This window comes from Dermacentor albipictus, chromosome 8 (genome assembly GCF_038994185.2).
Source record: "Dermacentor albipictus isolate Rhodes 1998 colony chromosome 8, USDA_Dalb.pri_finalv2, whole genome shotgun sequence".
Taxonomy (NCBI): Eukaryota; Metazoa; Arthropoda; class Arachnida; order Ixodida; family Ixodidae; genus Dermacentor; species Dermacentor albipictus.
In genome coordinates, this window is record NC_091828.1 from 68,085,072 (window position 1) to 68,104,683 (window position 19,612).

The window sequence follows — 19,612 nt, forward strand, 5'->3', positions numbered from 1 at the left end:
GTACGGCAGTGTTGAACGGTGAAGCACACGCAAAGTATTGCGGTGAAGCTTGAGAAGTGTGGGAAGGGGCAGTTGTCACGGAACCCAGCATGTATTCCTTATACACGCGTGCACCCACCGTCTCTTGTCACAGTACGAGCACTGATATGTCTCATTAGCGTACTGGCAGGCCTTCGGAGCTTTTTTGGACATGGTTGTGGCGATTTGAGCCCTTAAGAGCAGTAATAAAACTCATTCATATTTTCGGACTGCTCGATTTTTCGGACGCTTTCGCGACCCCTAGGAAGTCCGAAAAATCAGGCGTTGACTGTGCAACTGACCAAGAGGGTACTTGAATAGTCTGTGGGGCGAACTCGAGGCGGAAGGAGGGCGAGAACAGAAAAGACCGACGCATAGAGGAGTGAACGGAAAACGAAGTGTGCTGCCGCTTCTTTGAAGGAGCCTGGACTGAAAAAACAGTGTTCGCTGACACCCAGTTGCAGCTGTGCCTCATCCAAACCAAAGCAAATTCTTTAAAGTAGCGAAACGCAATACTGAGACGTTATGTGCGGGCTGAGAATATGTCGGGACAGCTGAGGCTGACTTTCCAGCTGCTGAGAGAGAATCTCACTTGTGAAAAGTTCGGGCCTCATGCCAATGAGCTTGCAATAAGTTGATAGAAATAGCTCATGTTCTAAAATATTTGCTTCTGTATGCATCTCTTTTTATTCGTATTTGAAAATGTTCGATTCGATTTGCATTGGGCTTTACCATTCTTTCGAAGATATTTTATTCGCTGTGCATTTTACTGACCCCTCTCTTCTGTTTTCTTTTTGAATATAAGGAACACTACTCCTTGCTATTCAAACTGCAATAAGTCGTTTAACAGCGAAGCTGTGAGCCTCTGGTTGGCCGGAATTTTTCGTGTACGTCAGCACACAAAAAAAAGACGAATAAAAGTGCATATCTCCTTTGGAATCAGGCATACAACACACAGCTCAGTATTCACCTCAATAAAAAAAAAGCACAAAAGCGTCAAAACCGCATGATGGATGATAACGTGCCTTTGAACAATGCGAGGCACGTTCTTTCTCCCCGCATGTGTTTCCCGGTAAAGATTACGGTTGCATAAGCTGCTTCGGTGAGAAAGGGGAAACAGCAGATACGAATCAGTGAGTGACGTCACCAAACTTTATATATAAAAAGGAGACCTGCCTAGCAACTCATTCAGTTCATTGCACAGACCTGAGTAGACCACGCAAAGTTAAGACTCACGAAGAGCAGCGTGAATACGACGAGCATCAAAGAGTACAAAATCTTAATGCTCGACAATGGTGCTGTGCTAAGACTATAGGCAGAACAATAAAACATTTCGTATTCCTATCGATGGCGTGTGAATGGCTTGAGCGCTAGCCATCCACATTCGCAAGGTCGGGATGGCGAGTCAATTTTTAAATTTTTTAACATGCCTACTAGAGAGTGACTGCATCGGGCGAAATAGTCTCAGCCCGTCTTGACGTAAAACAAAGTTCTGGGTAACCCAGGGAATTTCGCAAAGGCACTCACAGAAAACCTGGAAAACTCAAGGAATTTGGAAATCTCAACTTGGTAGACACCCTGAATACTTCACTTGTAGGTATCCTATAGATCCCTTTATAGGAGCACATTTAGACGTCAGTGAGAGAAGCATTATCTTGCGTTTCTCTTTAGCGTTTCTTTAGTGCATATGTGAACGGTTAGTAAGAGCGACTAACAGCAGTTTGAGCATATTTACCTGTTATGAGGTGTCTTTCAGCCACCCTGCAGCGTAGGCCCATATTAAATGCTGTATGGCCTAGAGTCCGCTATATGGAGAGCTTTGGGATTATGTTCTTTTCTTGTTTCTTGGTCACTTCAAATCCAAAACGTGTATTTGACGTTTTTGAATAGACGTCATGAAATAGTCTATAAGCATCGTGCGTTTGACCAAGATCTTTTTAGCTGTTTTGAGATTAACTTTTGTGGTGTCCCTTGGGTATATATTAACGTGGTACATTGCCGGGCTAGTTGATGCGTCGACTGGACCCGCCGCGGCAACTTAGTGACTATAACGTCGCGCTACTGAGCTCGAAGTCGCGGGTTCGCTCGTGAGTTGGATCCCGGCCGCGGCGGCCGCAGTTCGATGCCCGGGAAAGGCAAAAAACGCCTGTGTACTTAGATTTGAGTGCACTTTAAAGAACTTCAGGTAGTAGAAATCAATCCGGAGTCCCTCACAATACGGCGTGCCTCATAAACAGATTGTGGTTTTGAGACGTAAAACCTCAGAATTTCTTGACTTGAAGTCTCTAAACGGGGTCGCTTGGTAAAGCCACATGGAACGCAAATATCTTTTTACAGCATTGTCGCTAATATCTTTCAACCGTACTCCCCACGCGCGTTACTTTGGTGTCGTTGTGTAGACGCAATCGGAGCTACATTTAGCCTCTCGTTCGAAGTTCAGAGGCATAGCTAAGCAGTACGTTTGTTCATCTGAGCGTATGTAGTCGCGTTTGAGAGAGCTCACTCAGGCATAGCAAGTTTGTATAATCCATCAAGCCCGAACGTTTGCTGATCAGGAGTTAGAGGGCTGCAAGTGTGAAAGTTTTGCAGAAATTTCACAATTTCTCGGTTATGGCGAACCCGCGTTCGACACGCACGGTCCAGAAATAGCGTGAATTGAGGCACGGGCAACAAGGCGGAGGAATGCCGATTCGCACATTCCACCTTTGACCTCAGAGAGCCACTATATATGAATAGGGAGTGATCAAGATTGCGGGATTACACCGTACGTAGGACCCCCACTACATATGGCTGTGACGTAAGCTGAACATCTAAGCTGTAGAATTCATGAATAAATGTCATGCACTTTGGTAACGTTATTAACAGCAAAGAAACCATTATTCGATCATGCATGCGTGGCGCGCGCAGATGGCACTCTAGCGCGCCACGATGCGGTACTATCGAGGCACCTTATAGCCACGCATGATGCAATCGGAGCTAAATTTAGCCTCGCACGCGGCGTTCAGAGAGGCGTAGCTCGGCAGTACGTTTGTCAATTCGGAGCAGAAGCGTTCGCGAGTGCTCACTACGTCATGGTAGGGATAATTTTTCAAACTCATAATGACGCTCATGAAGAGTTTTAATACATACAAGTGTGAAATTGCGGATATGTCTCGCTTGCGCGGCTACGCGTCCTAGCCCGGGGCAAGCGCGGGTGCCCCAACCATCGAGTGCGGCGAGCTCTAATGGCCCAGGGCTGTCTCGGGCGCCACCAGTAGGGGATTCATTTCTGACCCTACAGAACCCAAACAACATCTGAAAAACAAACGGGCCCGCTACGAAATGACAGCGAGCACGATTGCAAAATTAGACCGTAAGAATAACGTCAGGCATATGTAACCTTTCTAATGCATGAATGAACGTTACTTATGTAATTTTTTTGCGTCATTTCTACCCTGTAGGGCCCATACACGTACACCGCCTTGCTGTACGCATAATACTTCTCACCTACCCCATCTGCCGCTGATTTCCCTAATACAGCGCCGATTTTTTCGTATCGACTGGTCTGGTCAGCATATGGCAATACAGACGACGCAGTTTTTATTATTGAGCATTGCCATATAAATTCCTGCATCCCTTGAATAAATTTCAGTTAGCGAGTGTTGTTGTTTCCTTCCTGTAGTCTCTGTGTTGCGTTATGCTGGCCGAACCAGCAGAGTATGGCAGAGCGTAGCGGTGCTTATACACAGAGCGACACGACACAAAAAAATAGCAACACCGTGTATTTGCTCAGGCCTTGGCCTTGTTGGGCGAAAGCACAGCGATGGGCACGACCCGCTCCTTGAGCGTGGCCGGCTCGGGCGTCTTCTTCGCTGCACGGATGACCAGTACCCCCTCTTCGTCGGCCAGGAACTCGGAGCTGACCTGGTCGGGGTCCGCGTCCGGCGGCAGCATGTACCGGCGCGTGAACTCGCGGGACACGAAGCCGTGCTCGTCCTGGCGCTCCTCGTGCTTGCCGTGCACCAGCACGCAGTCCGTGCCCACCACCTGCGTCGAAAGTGGCCGCGCGCAAGATCAGGGTTAGGAGGCACCTTGTAGCGAAGTAATCTCCGCAAAATTTCGCACAACACGATGCCGCACTTGTACAAATGCGGCATCGGTATTTTCTCGCGCATCAACCTTCGTGTGACGGCGCACGAAGTGAGCTCGTGCCATTTGCGAAGCGCCGGCTCCTGCGTTGAGCGTCGGCGTTCCTCAGCGTAATTGAGCGAACGAGCGCAGCGAAAAATGAAAGAGCGAACGCGAAGCGTGGGATGGAAGACGGTGATAGCGAAGAGAGCGCGAGGATGAAAGTGGTGGAGGAAAATGTAGCAGGACGACGAGGAGGAAAGCGGAGGAGGAAGGTATGGCGAAAGCACGAGAAGAAACGCCTATAGTGCCGCGCAAGACGCCTCTGCGGTGACGACTGCTATGAGATGGCGCTAGAGTGGCGCGCCGTCGTCTGTTCGCCGATGGCATGCGGCAAGCGCGTCCACCGATACCATATATGGAAACAAAGCGCTGCATGAGCGGAGGTCTGTCTGCCGCGGAGGCTGGGAATCGCGCCGACGCGCTGCCTCTCGCGATCTGCCGTTAGTGAGGCGTCACGCTACACTTCGGTCCCTTTGCAACGTGCCGCATAAGACAGCCGCGCCAGCCAATATAACGCGCGCGAGAGGCGTGGTTCATTGTGAGAACGGAACGATTGACGCTATCTTCTACAGACCTTGCGGGAGCACGGACCAGCGCCCGAACGCGAGATGAGAACGCGTATAAAGCTGCGCTCAAATGCCGCATTAGGAGTACTGTAATCGTCGGTGGTTTTCTTAACGCGACAGCGTTTAGGAGGTCGTGTCCCAGAAAAGCCGGTGTCGGCGTTGGCCGTGAGCGAAAAATCCCGGAAGGCAATTCATAAATAAAAACAACTTGCAAGATGGGCTGGGTGGGAATCGAACCAGGGTCCCCGGAGTGTGAGACGGAGACACTACCACTCAGCCTTGAGTTCGATGGTTCAAAGCGTGACAAAAGCGCCTCTAGTGAATGCGATGTTGCCTTAGAAACGTGTCGTAGAAAGGTATACTGCAGTGTATATCGGTAATTATGAGCATGTAAATTACAGAAGTCGCAGTTAAACGAGTAGCGAAGTACGTTTCCGCTACATTTCGTCTGCGCTTGGCGCACACGCAGAGCCATCTTGCGGCAAACACAGAAGACCCCCTCCTCGCAATGTACGGCGCTGCCCCGACAGGTGGCGCGCCACTCGCCCGCTTCTCCCCTTCGTCTCGTCAATAGCATCCCGAGCGAATGAGTGGGTGGTGCGAATGGAGTGCGATAACGCTATCGCGTTCCATTCTTGAAGTCGAAGCTTAAGCGTCCTCCAAGTTTTTGGCTCTTCCCCCGTTTTCGTGGTCGGGGTGGAACTTTCTCCACTGATCGATATAATAGGCAGAAGGTAGCGCAGTGGGAGGAGGGGAGGGCTGCCATGAAGCGTAGCCAGCAGTGAAAGGGAGAGGGAAAGGCGCTGGTGTCTGCGGACCTCGCTGGTTGGTCGGAGCGCCGCTGACGTCACGCCCAGAAGCCGGTGAAACTGATGGTTCAGCGAAGCGGCGGCCCAGAGTGCTGCTGTAAAATCTGTGTCAGGAAAGTAACGCAAGTTGGAAAAGCGACGCCAGGCTCAGCCTCAAGGAAAGACGCCACGACCGCCGCGGGAGGAGGAAGAAAAATTGTGCCAACGGCGCGAGGCTCAGCAACAACCAGCGGACGCCATTACCGCACAGAAACCGCAACAAATGCTGCTCCTAGCACTTTACCTGATAATTCTGGATTATATATATATATATATATATATATATATATATATATATATATATATATATATACATATATATATATATATATATATATATATATATATATATGTATATATATAACGAGAAGAAAGGGGTTAACTGAGGGGCCCGAGTTTTATGAGTCATATCAGAAGAAGCCAACAAACACTGACACCAAGGACAACATAGGGAAAATTACTTGTGCTTAATATATATATATATATATATATATATATATATATATATATATATATATATATATATTGCCACCTGGTGTTTTGAGCCAGCGCTGCGTGCCCAGCAAAAACGGGGATTGAAGACGACGAAGTCAAGGATCTTGCGCCGGCTGGTGAACCGTCCTCCTTGTGTCTGACATTTTCGTGTCTGGCTGCTGATCCTGCTGCTTATTCTTGCCTTAGCGCGTGACAAACTGGTGGAGGTGCTGGGTAATCTAATCTATGCACCAAACCCCTCCGGGCAGCAGGAGCTCCAGCCCCGTACCGCTGGTTACGCCTGTACACCGCGCCAGCAGAAGGATCCATGGACAAGCCCCTGAGTTTGGACTCCTCCCAGAGAAAATGGCAGCTCCGACCACGCCAACCGGTATGGAAGGCACAACGCCGATTCATTGTATGCTACTCAATCCGCGAACGCCGAATCCCTTCCACGGCGCCATACATGAGGACGTTGAAGATTGGCTGTTGCACTATGAACGTGTTGCCGCGTTCAACAAGTGGGATGACGCAGACAAGCTGAAAAATGTCTATTTCAGCCTTAACGATGGCGCACGTCTATGGTATGAGAACCGTGCAGATGCCTTAAGCTCATGGGCAGAATTCAAAAGGCGGATTCTTGAGACATATGCGAGCCCTGATCGCCGAGAGCGAGCTGAGCGTGATCTCCAGTCCCGTATCCAAATGCCGAACGAGAGTGTCGCAATGTACGTCGAGGACATGACGCGTCTCTTTTGACGAGCCGACCCCAGCATGTCGGAAGAAAAGAAGGTGCGGTACCTGATGCGCGGAGTGAAAGAGCAGCTGTTCGGCGGTCTCGTGCGCAGTCCACCCAAGACTGTGTCAGAGTTTCTTTCCGAGGCCATCACCATGGAGCAGACTCTTCGCCAGCGGACACCATCATACGACCGTCAAGTGAACACTGCCTCACCTACGGACTTCTTCGGAGCTCTCGGGGGTCACGTCGATTTCTTTCGAGAGCTCATTCATTCCGTGATCCGCGAAGAACTCCAGAAACTGTCGGTACCTTCACAGCCGACGCTCAGCTCCTTGTCCAGCGTTCTCCGTGACGAAGTTCAGCATGCGCTAAAAGAACCACCCTTCAATAGAGAAGCTCGACCGCTAAGACATGACAGCCCACATATGTCATATTCGCAAGCTTTGAGGCAACCTGCCCCACCTCCCTCCCCGCTTCGCGCCGCGCGCCCGGCCATGCTCGAAGCCGTCCAAGCTGCCTCGTATTACCAGGACCACCGACAGGCCCCGAGGAAATCAGACGTGTGGCGGGCACCTGATCGCCGTCCCCTTTGCTTTCACTGTGGCGAAGCTGGGCATGTCTACCGACAGTGCTCCTTTCGAGAGCTAGGACTACGCGGATTCTCAGCGAACTCACCGCGACCTAGGTTCGGCCAGCGTCCTACTGAAATCAAAGAACACGTTGCCCAGCAGCGCGGATCTCCATCAGCTCGACACCAGTCACGCTCCCCTTCGCCGCGGCGGTTTTCTCCGACTCGCCGTACGTATGCAAGCGTGGTGCAGGGTCGTTCGCCCAGCCCACGACGGGAAAACTAACCATAGCGACCTTTGGGGGCGAGGCCGCTCAGTCTGGACGTGCTCAAGGACCCCCACTGACCTGTACGCGGACCGACGATACATCGACGATGACAGTACCTGCTGATTACAGAAAAAGAATTTCCTTGGACATTCCTGTACTGCTTGACGGTCGTGAATTGAGTGCTTTAGTGGACACTCGAGCGGATTATTCTATAATCAGCGAAAAACTGGCCACTCTTCTGAAGAAAGTGACCACGCCTTGGAATAAAACGCCAGTTCGTACAGCTGGCGGGCACATCGTCACACCACTTGGCATGTGCACGGCACGAATACAGATTCGCGGCTCTACGTTTGTTGCCAGTTTGAGCGTTCTCCCTCAGTGTTCTCGAGACCTAATCATCGGCATGGACTTTCTCAGGGAGCACGGCGCTATAATCAACATTCGACAACGCCTCGTCACTTTCTCGACAAAAAGCGCCACAGCGACGACCAACACCATCCACCCTCGAGCATCTCTCCGTGTCATCGATGACGCTGTCACGTTACCACCGCGTGCAAGTGTCGTGGTTCAAGTGGCATGTGACAAGCTCATACACGGTGAAGCAGTCGTAGAAAGCAATCGGTCTCTCCTGCTTTCTCATGGTGTTTGCGTAGCAAGAAGCCTTGTCGATCTCCATGATGGCCACTGTGAGGTTCTTGTCACCAACTTCAGCTACGAACACCGGCACCTTTTCCCCGGTACTGTCATCGCCTACGCCGACCCGCTCGCCGATGTCACTGAGTGTTTTGTTTCCGAGGCAATCGGCACTGCTGACGCACCTCTACGCAACGTCGACATTAGTCCAACGCTTCCTGAAGAGAACAGACAACCCCTGCGCGAGCTGTTGCTTGAGTTCCACTCTTGCTTTGCACGGTCGTCGAAGGTACGTCAAACATCGATTACGAAACACCGTATCATCACCTATGACGACGTGCCCCCCATACGGCAACAGCCTTATCGTGTTTCCCCGACGGAACGACATGCTATTCAAACGCAGGTGAAGGAAATGCTTCAAGACGGCGTAATCCAGCCTTCATGCAGTCCCTGGTCATCGCCAGTCGTTCTTGTTAAAAAGAAAGATGGTACGCTTCGATTTTGTGTAGACTACTGGAAGCTAAACAACGTCACAAAGAAAGACGTGTACCCGTTGCCTCGTGTCGACGATTCTCTGGGCAGGCTGAGGCACGCGAAGTATTTCTCCTCTATCGATCTGAAAAGCGGCTACTGGCAAATTGAAGTAGATGAGCGTGACCGCGAGAAAACTGCTTTCGTAACTCCGGACGGCCTTTACGAATTTAGAGTACTCCCTTTCGGGCTCTGTTCCGCTCCAGCCACATTTCAGCGAATGATGGATACCGTTCTCGCTGACCTCAAATGGAAAAGCTGCCTCGTCTATCTCGATGATGTCGTTGTCTTTTCGGAAACTTTTGACGAGCACCTTCGACGCCTTCGGAATGTACTCGACGCCATTCGATCGGCTGACCTTACACTCAAGCCAGAGAAATGCCATTTCGGTTACGAGGAACTGAAGTTCCTTGGTCACGTCGTAAGCGCGGCAGGTGTTCGGCCTGATCCTGAGAAGACTGCTGCCGTAGCAACTTTTCCCGCTCCAACCGATAAGAAAAGTGTGAGACGATTTTTGGGCTTGTGTGCATATTATCGCCGCTTCATTGAAAATTTTTCGAAGATTGCAGATCCGCTATTTCGCCTTACGCGTGACGACACGCCATTCCTCTGGACTGATGCACAACAAACCGCCTTTGAGGAGCTACAACGTCGCTTGTCTTCTCCTCCCGTGCTCGGTCATTTTGATGAGGATGCCGACACAGAAGTACGCACTGACGCCAGCAATATCGGTCTCGGAGCTATCCTGGTGCAACGACAAGACGGCACTGAACGAGTCATAGCCTACGCGAGCCGCACTCTGTCACGCGCAGAGTCGAATTATTCTACCACAGAGAAGGAGTGCCTCGCGGTTATTTGGGCTACCACAAAGTTTAGGCCGTATCTCTACGGGCGGCCATTTAAAGTTGTGACCGACCATCACGCTTTGTGCTGGTTGACCAACCTCCGAGACCCTTCTGGACGATTGGCACGTTGGAGTCTGCGACTCCAGGAATTCAACATCACCATCGTGTACATGTCAGGCAGGAAACATGAAGATGCTGACACGTTGTCACGGACACCTATTAAATCTCCGAATCCTGACGAGGAAGACGACAGCGCCTTTCTGGGAGCCCTCAGCGGGCCGGATCTGCTCGCTAAACAGCGATCGGACGCTGAGTTAAGACCCGTCATCGATCACTTAGAAGGCGGCATCGCGTCCATTCCTCGCCCACTTTCGCGATGGTTGTCGTCATTTTGCCTACGAGGGGGCATCTTATACAAAAGAAACACAGGTGCCGGCGACAAACCACATCTGCTAGTAGTACCTCAAGCCCTTCGCGACGACATCCTATTAGCCTGCCACGACGAGCCGACATCTGGCCACTTGGGCTACTCAAGGACTCTGGACAGGGTACGGCAACTGTACTACTGGCCTAGACTGACTGCTTGCGTCAAACGCGACGTGAAAGGATGCCGTGAATGCCAGCGCCGCAAGTTACCACCCTGCAAGCCTGCAGGCCTTCTACAACCCATCGACCCTCCGCGTACGCCGTTTGATCAAGTTGGAATGGACCTTCTTGGACCATTTCCCTTGTCTTCCTCCGGCAATAAGTGGATCATTGTCGCAACTGACTACTTGACGCGTTACGCTGAGACGAAGGCACTACCACGCGGGACAGCATCTGAAGTTGCCCAGTTTTTTATGCATCACATTGTGCTTCGGCACGGCGCACCGTCATTCATCATCACTGACCGAGGGACGGCATTTACGGCGAAGCTTCTGGATGACATCTTCAAGCTGAGCTACACGAGTCATCGAAAGGCCACTGCATACCACCCTCAGACTAACGGCTTGACAGAAAGACTAAACAAAACACTGGCAGACATGCTCGCTATGTACGTGGATGTGCAGCACAAGACGTGGGACGAAATCCTACCGTACGTAACGTTTGCGTACAACACTGCCACGCAGGAAACTACACGCTTCCCGCCATTCCGCCTCGTTTATGGTCGAGATGTCCAAACTATGCTAGACGCCATGATGCCATGTGAAGATACCGACCAGCTCGACCAGTTAGCTCCTGACGTCGAGGAGTACATTCAGCGCGCCGAGGAAGCGCGTCAACTGGCCGGCGTGCACATAAGACAGCAGCAGTGTACCGATGCAATAAGGTACAATCTCCACCATAGACAAGTGACCTATGAGCCTGGTGACCAAGTTTGGGTTTGGACACCCATTAGACGGCGAGGTCTCAGCGAGAAACTCCTCAGCAAGTACTTCGGACCATACACAGTACAAAGGCGTGTAAGCGCCGTGAACTATGAAGTGATCCCAGATGGAAACCTGCCATCGTCCAAGCGCTGTTTACCACGCGCAGAGACTGTACATGTGGTCCGCCTCAAGCCGTATTTTACACGGTGAAGTGTACTAGTGAAACAACCTTTTTTTTTTCGCTGTCGTCGCGTCTTCCTCCAAAGAACTGTGAAGCGTTTTTTTTTTTGTTCCCGATCACAGAACACATTTTTCCGTGTGCATTTCCGTATGTGTGCTAGCGCGTTCCCCCCCCCCCCCCCCCGCATTTTTTTTTGTCTTACCTAATTTGTGTAGTTTCCATGTACGTTTTGTCTTTGAGCATCGAGTCGATGCTCCGTTGGGAGGGGGAATAATGCCACCTGGTGTTTTGAGCCAGCGCTGCGTGCCCAGCAAAAACGGGGATTGAAGACGACGAAGTCAAGGATCTTGCGCCGGCTGGTGAACCGTCCTCCTTGTGTCTGACATTTTCGTGTCTGGCTGCTCATCCTGCTGCTTATTCTTGCCTTAGCGCGTGACAATATATATATAAGAAAGACCGCAGCCCTTTACCTAGCACGGCGAAGTGCAAGCACCAACCGACCCGCGCTTTCGCTCTTGTCCCTTTGATCGGTGCCCTATTAAGCTACCCCCTTCTGGCAAATTGAGGCGATTAGTTTTGTTAGCGTACCACCTCCTTTAAGTGAATGTGATGCTCTAAATAGGTTCACGCGATGTGCCACTGTCGCATTCATGTAGGCGCTGCTAAGGAAGAAGTCTATATCGTCAATGACAGGTCAAAAATAGAGTATACCAAATGGACCTGAAAGAAGCGTGTGTACGCCTCTTGCGCTGTCTTTCGGCTCAGACACGTGGCGCAACCGGCCGTTATAGTAGCGGCGAAAAGGCTGTGTTCCTACTTGGCGCGTAGTCACGCATGAACTGGGCTGGCAACCGGTGTATAGTCAGAGTTGTCGTGAAAAAGCAAGCATCGCTTCTGCATGCGTCTTGTGGGTATACTAATTTCGTCAAAACAAATACAAAGACGAACGTTTTGGGGGTGTCAAAGGTGAATGCTTTCTGGTGGCACGGATGGACGGAAAGCAGGCGCAGCATACACTTTTAGAGCGCAGCTCTTTGGCGTCCGTTCCTGGGTTTCGCGTCGTCGTCGGCGTTGTCGTCGGCCTCGTAACCAGCTCCGCCCCCTTTCATCCCCCCAGCGCTAGCAGCGACCGACTGATACCGCTGGATGCCGCTGACGCCGCTAGAGAGTCAAGATAACGTGACTGCATAGAACACCGTCGCCGCCATGCAGAAAGAGGAGGAAAGGGTCCCCCCCCCCCCCCTGTTCTTGTGTGGCGGATAGGGTGCTCTTCAGTTGCCGACGCGCCGGTTATTTCACGTAGGCCCCGGCACGTCGACGAATACGTGACCACCTTGCCACGGCTAGACCTGGTTCTTAGCGCTGCGGAAGCGAGGGTATCATATTGTTTGTGTCGGCATCGGCGGCGTTGTCCCTGAAACCAACTCCGCAGCTGGGGTTGACTCACTATCGGCGTCAGCGTCATCAGTCAGTCGCTGCTATCTCTTCCCTCCTCCCTTTATCGTGTTGTCCGCTTGCTGCGCGCGCTTCTGCCCCCATCGTTTGCCGCTGGGTGTACACGCCGCCCCCCTCCCCCCTCTTCCTGCGAGTCTCCGGTTGTCAAAGCGCCGGCTCGAACTTAATTCCTTTCTTCGCTCCTCCTCCAATGCAACCCCTGTGCGGTGGCAATCAGAGAGCCAGATCGGTGGCGGCGGATCTGTATATGTGCACCGCCCGAGCCGAAATTGCCGCTGCCGTTCGCCACTGCGAAATTATCTGCCAGTTCTTTCTGAGCCATGAGCGAGACGACCGATGGAAGTCCTCCGTCTGCTGCTGCTGCTGCTGCTGCTAAACGAGCTGCCAGAGCAGAGGCCCAGCGCCGTCGCCGTCAGAATCCAGAGGTGCGTGCCGCCGAAGCAGAAGCTTACCGTCGCCGCCGTCGAGATGATCCAGGAGTACGCGTCGCCGAAGCAGAGGCTAAGCGCCGCCGCCGAGAAGACCCTGCCGTTCGTGCCGCCGAAGCGGAGGCTCATCGCCGCCGTCGAGAGCAACCAGCAGTAAGCGAGGCTGAAGCAGAAGCTCATCGCCGCCGCCGAGAAGACCCTGCAGTTCGCGCCGCCGAAGCGGAGGCTCATCGCCGCCGTCGAGAGCAACCAGCAGTAAGCGAGGCTGAAGCAGAAGCTCATCGCCGCCGCCGAGAAGACCCTGCCGTTCGCACCGCCGAAGCGGAGGCTCATCGCCGCCGTCGAGAGCAACCAGCAGATAGCGCATACATGTGTTGCTCGATTTCTTTGCCTCAATCTATCGAAAAGGTGAAACAGCTTATTTGCTGCGCTCAAATTTCGCATTAGGAAGTAACGTAATCGTCGGTAATTTTTTTTATACGTGCAGTTACAACTGCGCTCAGGAAAATGAAGTTCGGTTGTAAGTTGAACGCTCTGCGTGTCCTTCTCTGTCGCCCTTGGATAATGCGTCGCGAAGGATCTATCATGCAGCACCAACTAGTCCAACTTTGGTGAACTATTGTAGGACAAGCCTCATTTGTCGTTCTTAAAGCTGCCCCGATTGTGAATAAATGTTGCGAGATACACTAATAATATGGCAGTTCAAAACGAGGACCGTTATTGTGAACACGCATAGAGCAAACCTACCACCCAGATGGTCTTGTCATTGTTCTATATCACAATGCGTGCTCTGGCTTTGAGTCAACATTGGGAGAGTGGTACGATATTAGTTCCAACTCCAAGAGAGAATTCCACTGGTGTGTATAAGGACAAGGACAAAGGTTCACATGTAACCGTAGAGGAGAAAAAAGAAACTGTCTTTGCTCTAGAGTAAGACAGAATTGATAGATGATAACCATACAACATATCCACTCGAAACCCCATGCGTTCCGCCGCTTTGCTTCCATCCGACGACTCTGAGAACCTTGTTTGACACGCCTTTACTCACTTGTGTACCGCTTCGATATGCTAGATATATTGCTGTGTATTTCGGCAAGCTTCAGTCTCGACCATGAACAAAAAAAAAATATAGCCTGCAAAAACTGGACACACGGAAAGATGCATGGCGAAGTGCTCACAGTCAACTTAGAAGGCCTTATTGCGAAGATCGCATTATTACACGAGAAAAAAAAAGAATGCGAAAACGTACAAGAGAAAGGACATGAAAGCAAGGCAACACATGGAAACAGAAGCTTACCTTTGATGAACGCACAAATTTGCGGAGACAGCCTATTGTATCTTGGTACAACCAATGTGAGCACGTGAGCTTGACGCTGTTGGATTGTGTTATGCACAGCCTATGGTGAACACATTATAACGAGAGAACAATGCATGATGCGCTTCTCATTCCTAAGAGTATTGGGAGACTTAAAGCCTCTGTACCTACGGCGCCCAATGCTTAAAGTCAGGGCGGGCTCAGAAAGGGGGGGAAGGGAGTCCGGCCCTCCTCTATTATTTAAGGTGGGGCTCGGTTCCCCCCCCCCCCCCCGTTTGGCAGGTCAACTGTAGCACTGGGGGCATCTATTCGACAAGCGCTGGAGGTGAGTTTATCGCCAGTAGTGCCCCGTGCGGGGCAATTCTATCTCTCAAAATTTTTTCGATTAACGATTTAGTCGCGATTAATCAATTGATGTGTCACGAGCAAAAACAGGAAAACAGGCATCGTCGTACCGCTGCATGCATTTCCCCTAGGCACTGCACACGACGGTCACCACCTTTGTTCGACGGCTCATGAAACAATGTTTCATGAGCCGCCTGAGCGTGAAGCTACCTGCTCGTGAATTAGTGAAGGTTCACTTTGGTTTCTTAGGTTGCCAGTCAATTTTAATTCGTTTAGTCGTGCATGATGAGTACTGTGTTATGCCAGAGACGCATGTATTTTGTCCACTTTTGTAGGCAAGTAGGTGCGAAACGATAGAACATGTTGTAATGCCTGAGGTTGTCAGCGAAGCAAAGCAACCAATATTATGTGTTGCAGCTAGACTTGTTTGCTCTGAAATCACGTATCTGTAATCCTTTACCTCCCGACTTATTTTTGAAGAAAAGAAAAAAAGGAAACGTTTCCAGAATGCCAAATTCTTCCACTGCTTGACTGAATGTGCACATTAAATAAATGGCAGAAATACGCTCAGAATAATATATTTATATGTAGTACACCCATAAAATTTGTTTGATTCTAGATAAAGTTGGCTTCACTATACCAACTAGACGTCGGGTTTTTCAGCGTCAGTAAAGTAAACAAAAAGTGAACGCTTCATACAGAGCTCCTGAGGCCTTTGAGAGTTGTGACGAAACCGACTGTCAGGTAGAATCACATTTAGTCAAGTGCACGGAGCAAGAAACATTGAGGAGTGGAAACTCCGCTGTTTGCGGCGACCAGAAAAGGTCACAAGCCCGCGGAGCCGTTATCGTGCTGGCGGCACCTGGCGGCCTGGAAAGAAATTACCACCGTTGAGAGCGCGCCGGAGCCGCCGGCCCAGGTGCTGCATTTTTTTTTTCGCTGCGGCTTCTACGACGCGCCGCATGGCGCCGCCACTGTATACGGCCCCGTCGGCGCATACAACAATTGTGACCTTATCTGGTCGCCTGCGCTCGCTCGCGCTGACGGGAGTTTCACCTCCTAAATGTCTTACTCCGTGGTCAAGTGGGAAGGCCCTAGTACGGCACTCATTAAAGATAACTGTAATAACGTTTCGGCATGTGGTCCTGCCTTCCTCAGAGTATCCACTCTTACTAAGGCAGGACTATATGAAAGGAATAAAATCACATAGGAAAATGTACCACGACGTTACGTTCGCATTGAAGCGGGAGGCAACAGGAAGGTCAATTCGCTCGCTGCTGCTGCCGCGCTTTCTCACTGCAGCGATTCGATGAGTGTGCGCGCCCATCCAGTGAGATGTGTTCGTTTGATTGCGTGCACTTGAAACCATGCTTGTTAATTTAATTAAGTAAGCGAACGTTTACAAGTTTATACGTAGGGCCGATGAAACTACCAACCTTACTTCGTATAGCTGTCTATTAATTGGCTATCGCAATCGATGGCTCGACTTTCGGGCGGAACTGGAACTTTTTATTCGAATTCCGCCATTACTCCTTTGTGATAGATCAGAATGACTCGGGCCCAGTCCACTTGAACGCGGCGCCCGCCCATATATGGGTAGGGCTCAAGCGATTTGACCTATGCACGGAGGGCTGATGGAAGATTTGGAACAAAAAACAGATCGGAATAGTTTTACGCCATCTCGGCCCAAGTGTACTCTACTTCGTTGCTGGTGTAAATTTTCGGAAGCGGCCTAATCGTAAACACGTTAACTTTTTTAGATGTCTTGCTTAATCAGCAGCAAAGTAGAATACATTGGTTCTGTGTTGTCCGGGTGAGTTCTGTGCCACCGGGTGGAGCGACCCATTCGGCAGACCACGTTTACGCCTCCTCTCATCAGGCAATCGGCCTGCGTATACCGGAACATTGGGCACGCTAAACCTCTCTGTTATTCACTCGATGTGCGTTACGAAAAGGAGTGGAGTAAGCCTTAGCTTTAGGTGAAATCAGATTTCTCTACTCAAGTGCATGTAAAACGGGGAAATTCTTTTACTACGATAGCAACTATACGGACACTCCAGGCAAAGTTCCGCCGTCGCCGTGAGATTTTGCATAATGTTAAAGTGCGAGAAGGTCGCGGCCGCGCGCCGTATGCTGCACGGCGAGGAAAAGCATTCGAGGGTGAGCAGAGAACGATGGTAGCTTGATGCGCGGCGTCTTCTCGCGCTTGCAAGGGAGGGAAGATAGATAGATAGATAGATAGATAGATAGATAGATAGATAGATAGATAGATAGATAGATAGTACTTTTATTAGTACTTTTAGAATGCGCGCCGTCCCCTCGCACGCGTAGTGGGAGGGGGAATGGGGAGGAACGCGGCGTGCAAGCTAGGAAGGGGGTGACGAGGACAGGAGCAGGTTAGCGCGGGTCTCCTCTTCTAGTTCCGCCAAGGTTGCGCATGGCACGGCTGAAGGCGGTCGCGCACCCTATCTTGGCGGTAGCCTGCGGTGGGTACAAAGGCTAAGAGAGCGCAGGTGAGTGATGGCTTCGTGTGCGCCGTGTTCTCAGGCGCACAGTTCGCGTTAAAGCTGGAGGTAGCACGAAGTGAAGATCGTTAGCCGCTGATGCCGCTCTTCGTCACGCCAGCGTTATGCGGAGTGATCATTTTTCAGCTTTCCGGAATTTTAATGCGTAAGCATTAAGGTACTTCACGCAATTTCCGGGGGTTCTGCGTCTATCTATATATCCATCTATCATATATGTTTTGTTTGCATCAACGTATCTATGTAAGTTTCTATCTAACCGTTTTTCCGCCTATGCTGGCCTCGCGGATCGCACTTGACGGGATCAAAGCGTCCGCTGTCCAGCTAGATAACGGGTCGAACGCAGTTGAACATTTAAAACAAACCTTAATTACACTGAGAAGGTCAAAAAAGCAAGTTAAAAATACACAAAACGTTCAGTTTTAGCCCCGTAAAAAGTGGTCCGGTCTCTAGGGCTGGTGGGGCGAGTCTGCCCGTCCCGCGCTTTTCCAACTGCGGTTTCCATCCCCGTCGCCGCCCCCAGGCACGGGAAACAACAGCCGACACCCCGAAGCGTCGTCACTGGGTGACTTTCAGGAACCGAACGGAGGGAGCGGGGTCCTTTCTCTCGCGCACAGCTTGGAGTCCGCGGGGGACCAGTGAAAGAGAAAGCCATAAAAGTAAGGAAGGCTCGCTTCCCTCTTGAAAGAAAAGTCTGGCCGTGCATTCGCGACGCGCACAGAACACTCCCCGTCTGGTGTCTTTCGTTGTTAAGACGCCACCACTATATCACGGTCACAGCAAACGCACAACTTCTGTTGTTGGTCGGAAGAATGTTTTCACAACCCCGTCTTTGGCTGTTTTCAGCTCGACCTTGCGCACCCTTCCATCTGCGCTGGGCAGGCTTCGTGTAATCACTCCGACGGGCCAGTCGTTGCGGGTTGCTTCTTTATCCCTGAGTAGAACGACGTCGCCTTCTTTGAGGTCGGGTTTTGCTGCTTGCCATTTTCGGCGTTGTTGCAAAGTAGTGACATACGTTGTGCGCCAGCGCTTCCAGAACTCGTCAGCCAGGTTTTGCACGAGACGCCAATGCCGTTTGTAGAGGTTGCTTGTATCTAACTGCCCAGTTGTTACAGATGCGCTTCCGTGTTTTTGGGTTAAGAGTGTCGCCGGAGTTAGGATTGTGGGATCTTCGGGGTCAGACGAAGTAGGAGTTATGGGCCTGGCATTAATGATGGCCGCAACTTCTGCCAAAAAGGTTGCAAGAATGTCATGCGTGAGTCGTTGATGACGTGACTGCATGAGCATTGAGTCAAGAATGCGGCGTGCAATGCCGATCATCCGCTCCCACGCACCACCCATATGGGACGCGTGCGGTGGATTGAATATCCATTTGCAGCCGTTTCCGCTGAGGAACTTGCCTATTTGTGAGCGATGAATGCCCTCTGCGCTGATTCCAAGTTCTCTGCAGGCTCCGATAAAATTGGTCCCGCAGTCAGAGCGTATTAGCTTGACGGGCCCTCGCACTGCTAGGAACCTTCGGAAGGCATTAATGAAACTCGACGTATCCATTGATTCGATCAGCTCAATGTGCACTGCGCGAATGCTTAAGCAAGTGAACATGACTGCCCAGCGCTTGCTGTTTGCAACACCACCTCTCGTTCGACGAGAGACAATCATCCAGGGACCGAAAACATCGATTCCAACATTCGTGAAAGGAGGATCTGTGCTGATTCGGTCTGCCGGAAGGTCAGCCATCTTCTGGTCGTGAAAGCGCCCTCGCAGCTTCTTGCATGAAATGCATGCTTGCAGCACGGATGAGATGCACCTTTTACCTCCGACGATCCAATACCCAGCAGCTCGTACGGCTCCTTCTGTGAAGTGTCGGCCCTGGTGTTGCACGCATTCATGGTGGTGGCGCACGAGAAGCGTCGCCACATGGTGCCGACCTGGCAATAAGAGAGGGTGTTTCTCATCGTCTGGAAGGTCGCTTCTGTTCAAGCGGCCGCCGACGCGGATCAAGCCGTTGGCGTCTAAGAATGGGTCAAGCTTTCGAAGCGAGCTTGTCTTGTGAACCTTCTCTCCTCTCTGGATACAGCATATCTCTTCATAAAATGCGTCCTGCTGTACTGCGCGAATGATGACGAGCCTGGCTTTGGAGAGCGCCTCAACGGGAGCTACCTCTCCTTGTGATGCGTTCTTTGCGCGATGGGCAACCTGGATCAGACTTGCTACAGCACGAGTGAGAGATTTCCAGTTCGAGAGTCTATGAAAGCGTTCAGCTCCGAGTCGCTGTCGTTTGTTCACCTCCGTCGCCAGAGTGCAGACTTCAGGGCGTATTTCTTTGTCTTCGTCAGGATTTAAGAGGATGAAGCTC

At 51.1% G+C, this 19,612-nt stretch overlaps 1 protein-coding gene across 1 annotated transcript in view; it reads right to left on the reverse strand.

The window, feature by feature from the left end:
- Window positions 1-3,762: 3,762 nt before the first annotated feature.
- LOC135914519 (alpha-crystallin B chain-like) overlaps window positions 3,763-19,612 on the reverse strand; it is a 32,590-nt gene continuing 16,740 nt past the window's right edge. The window contains exon 4 of the mRNA XM_065447420.2: window positions 3,763-4,044. Within this exon, the coding sequence (XP_065303492.1) occupies window positions 3,787-4,044 (258 nt within the window). The 3' untranslated portion in view covers window positions 3,763-3,786. The remainder of the gene's footprint in view (window positions 4,045-19,612) is intronic.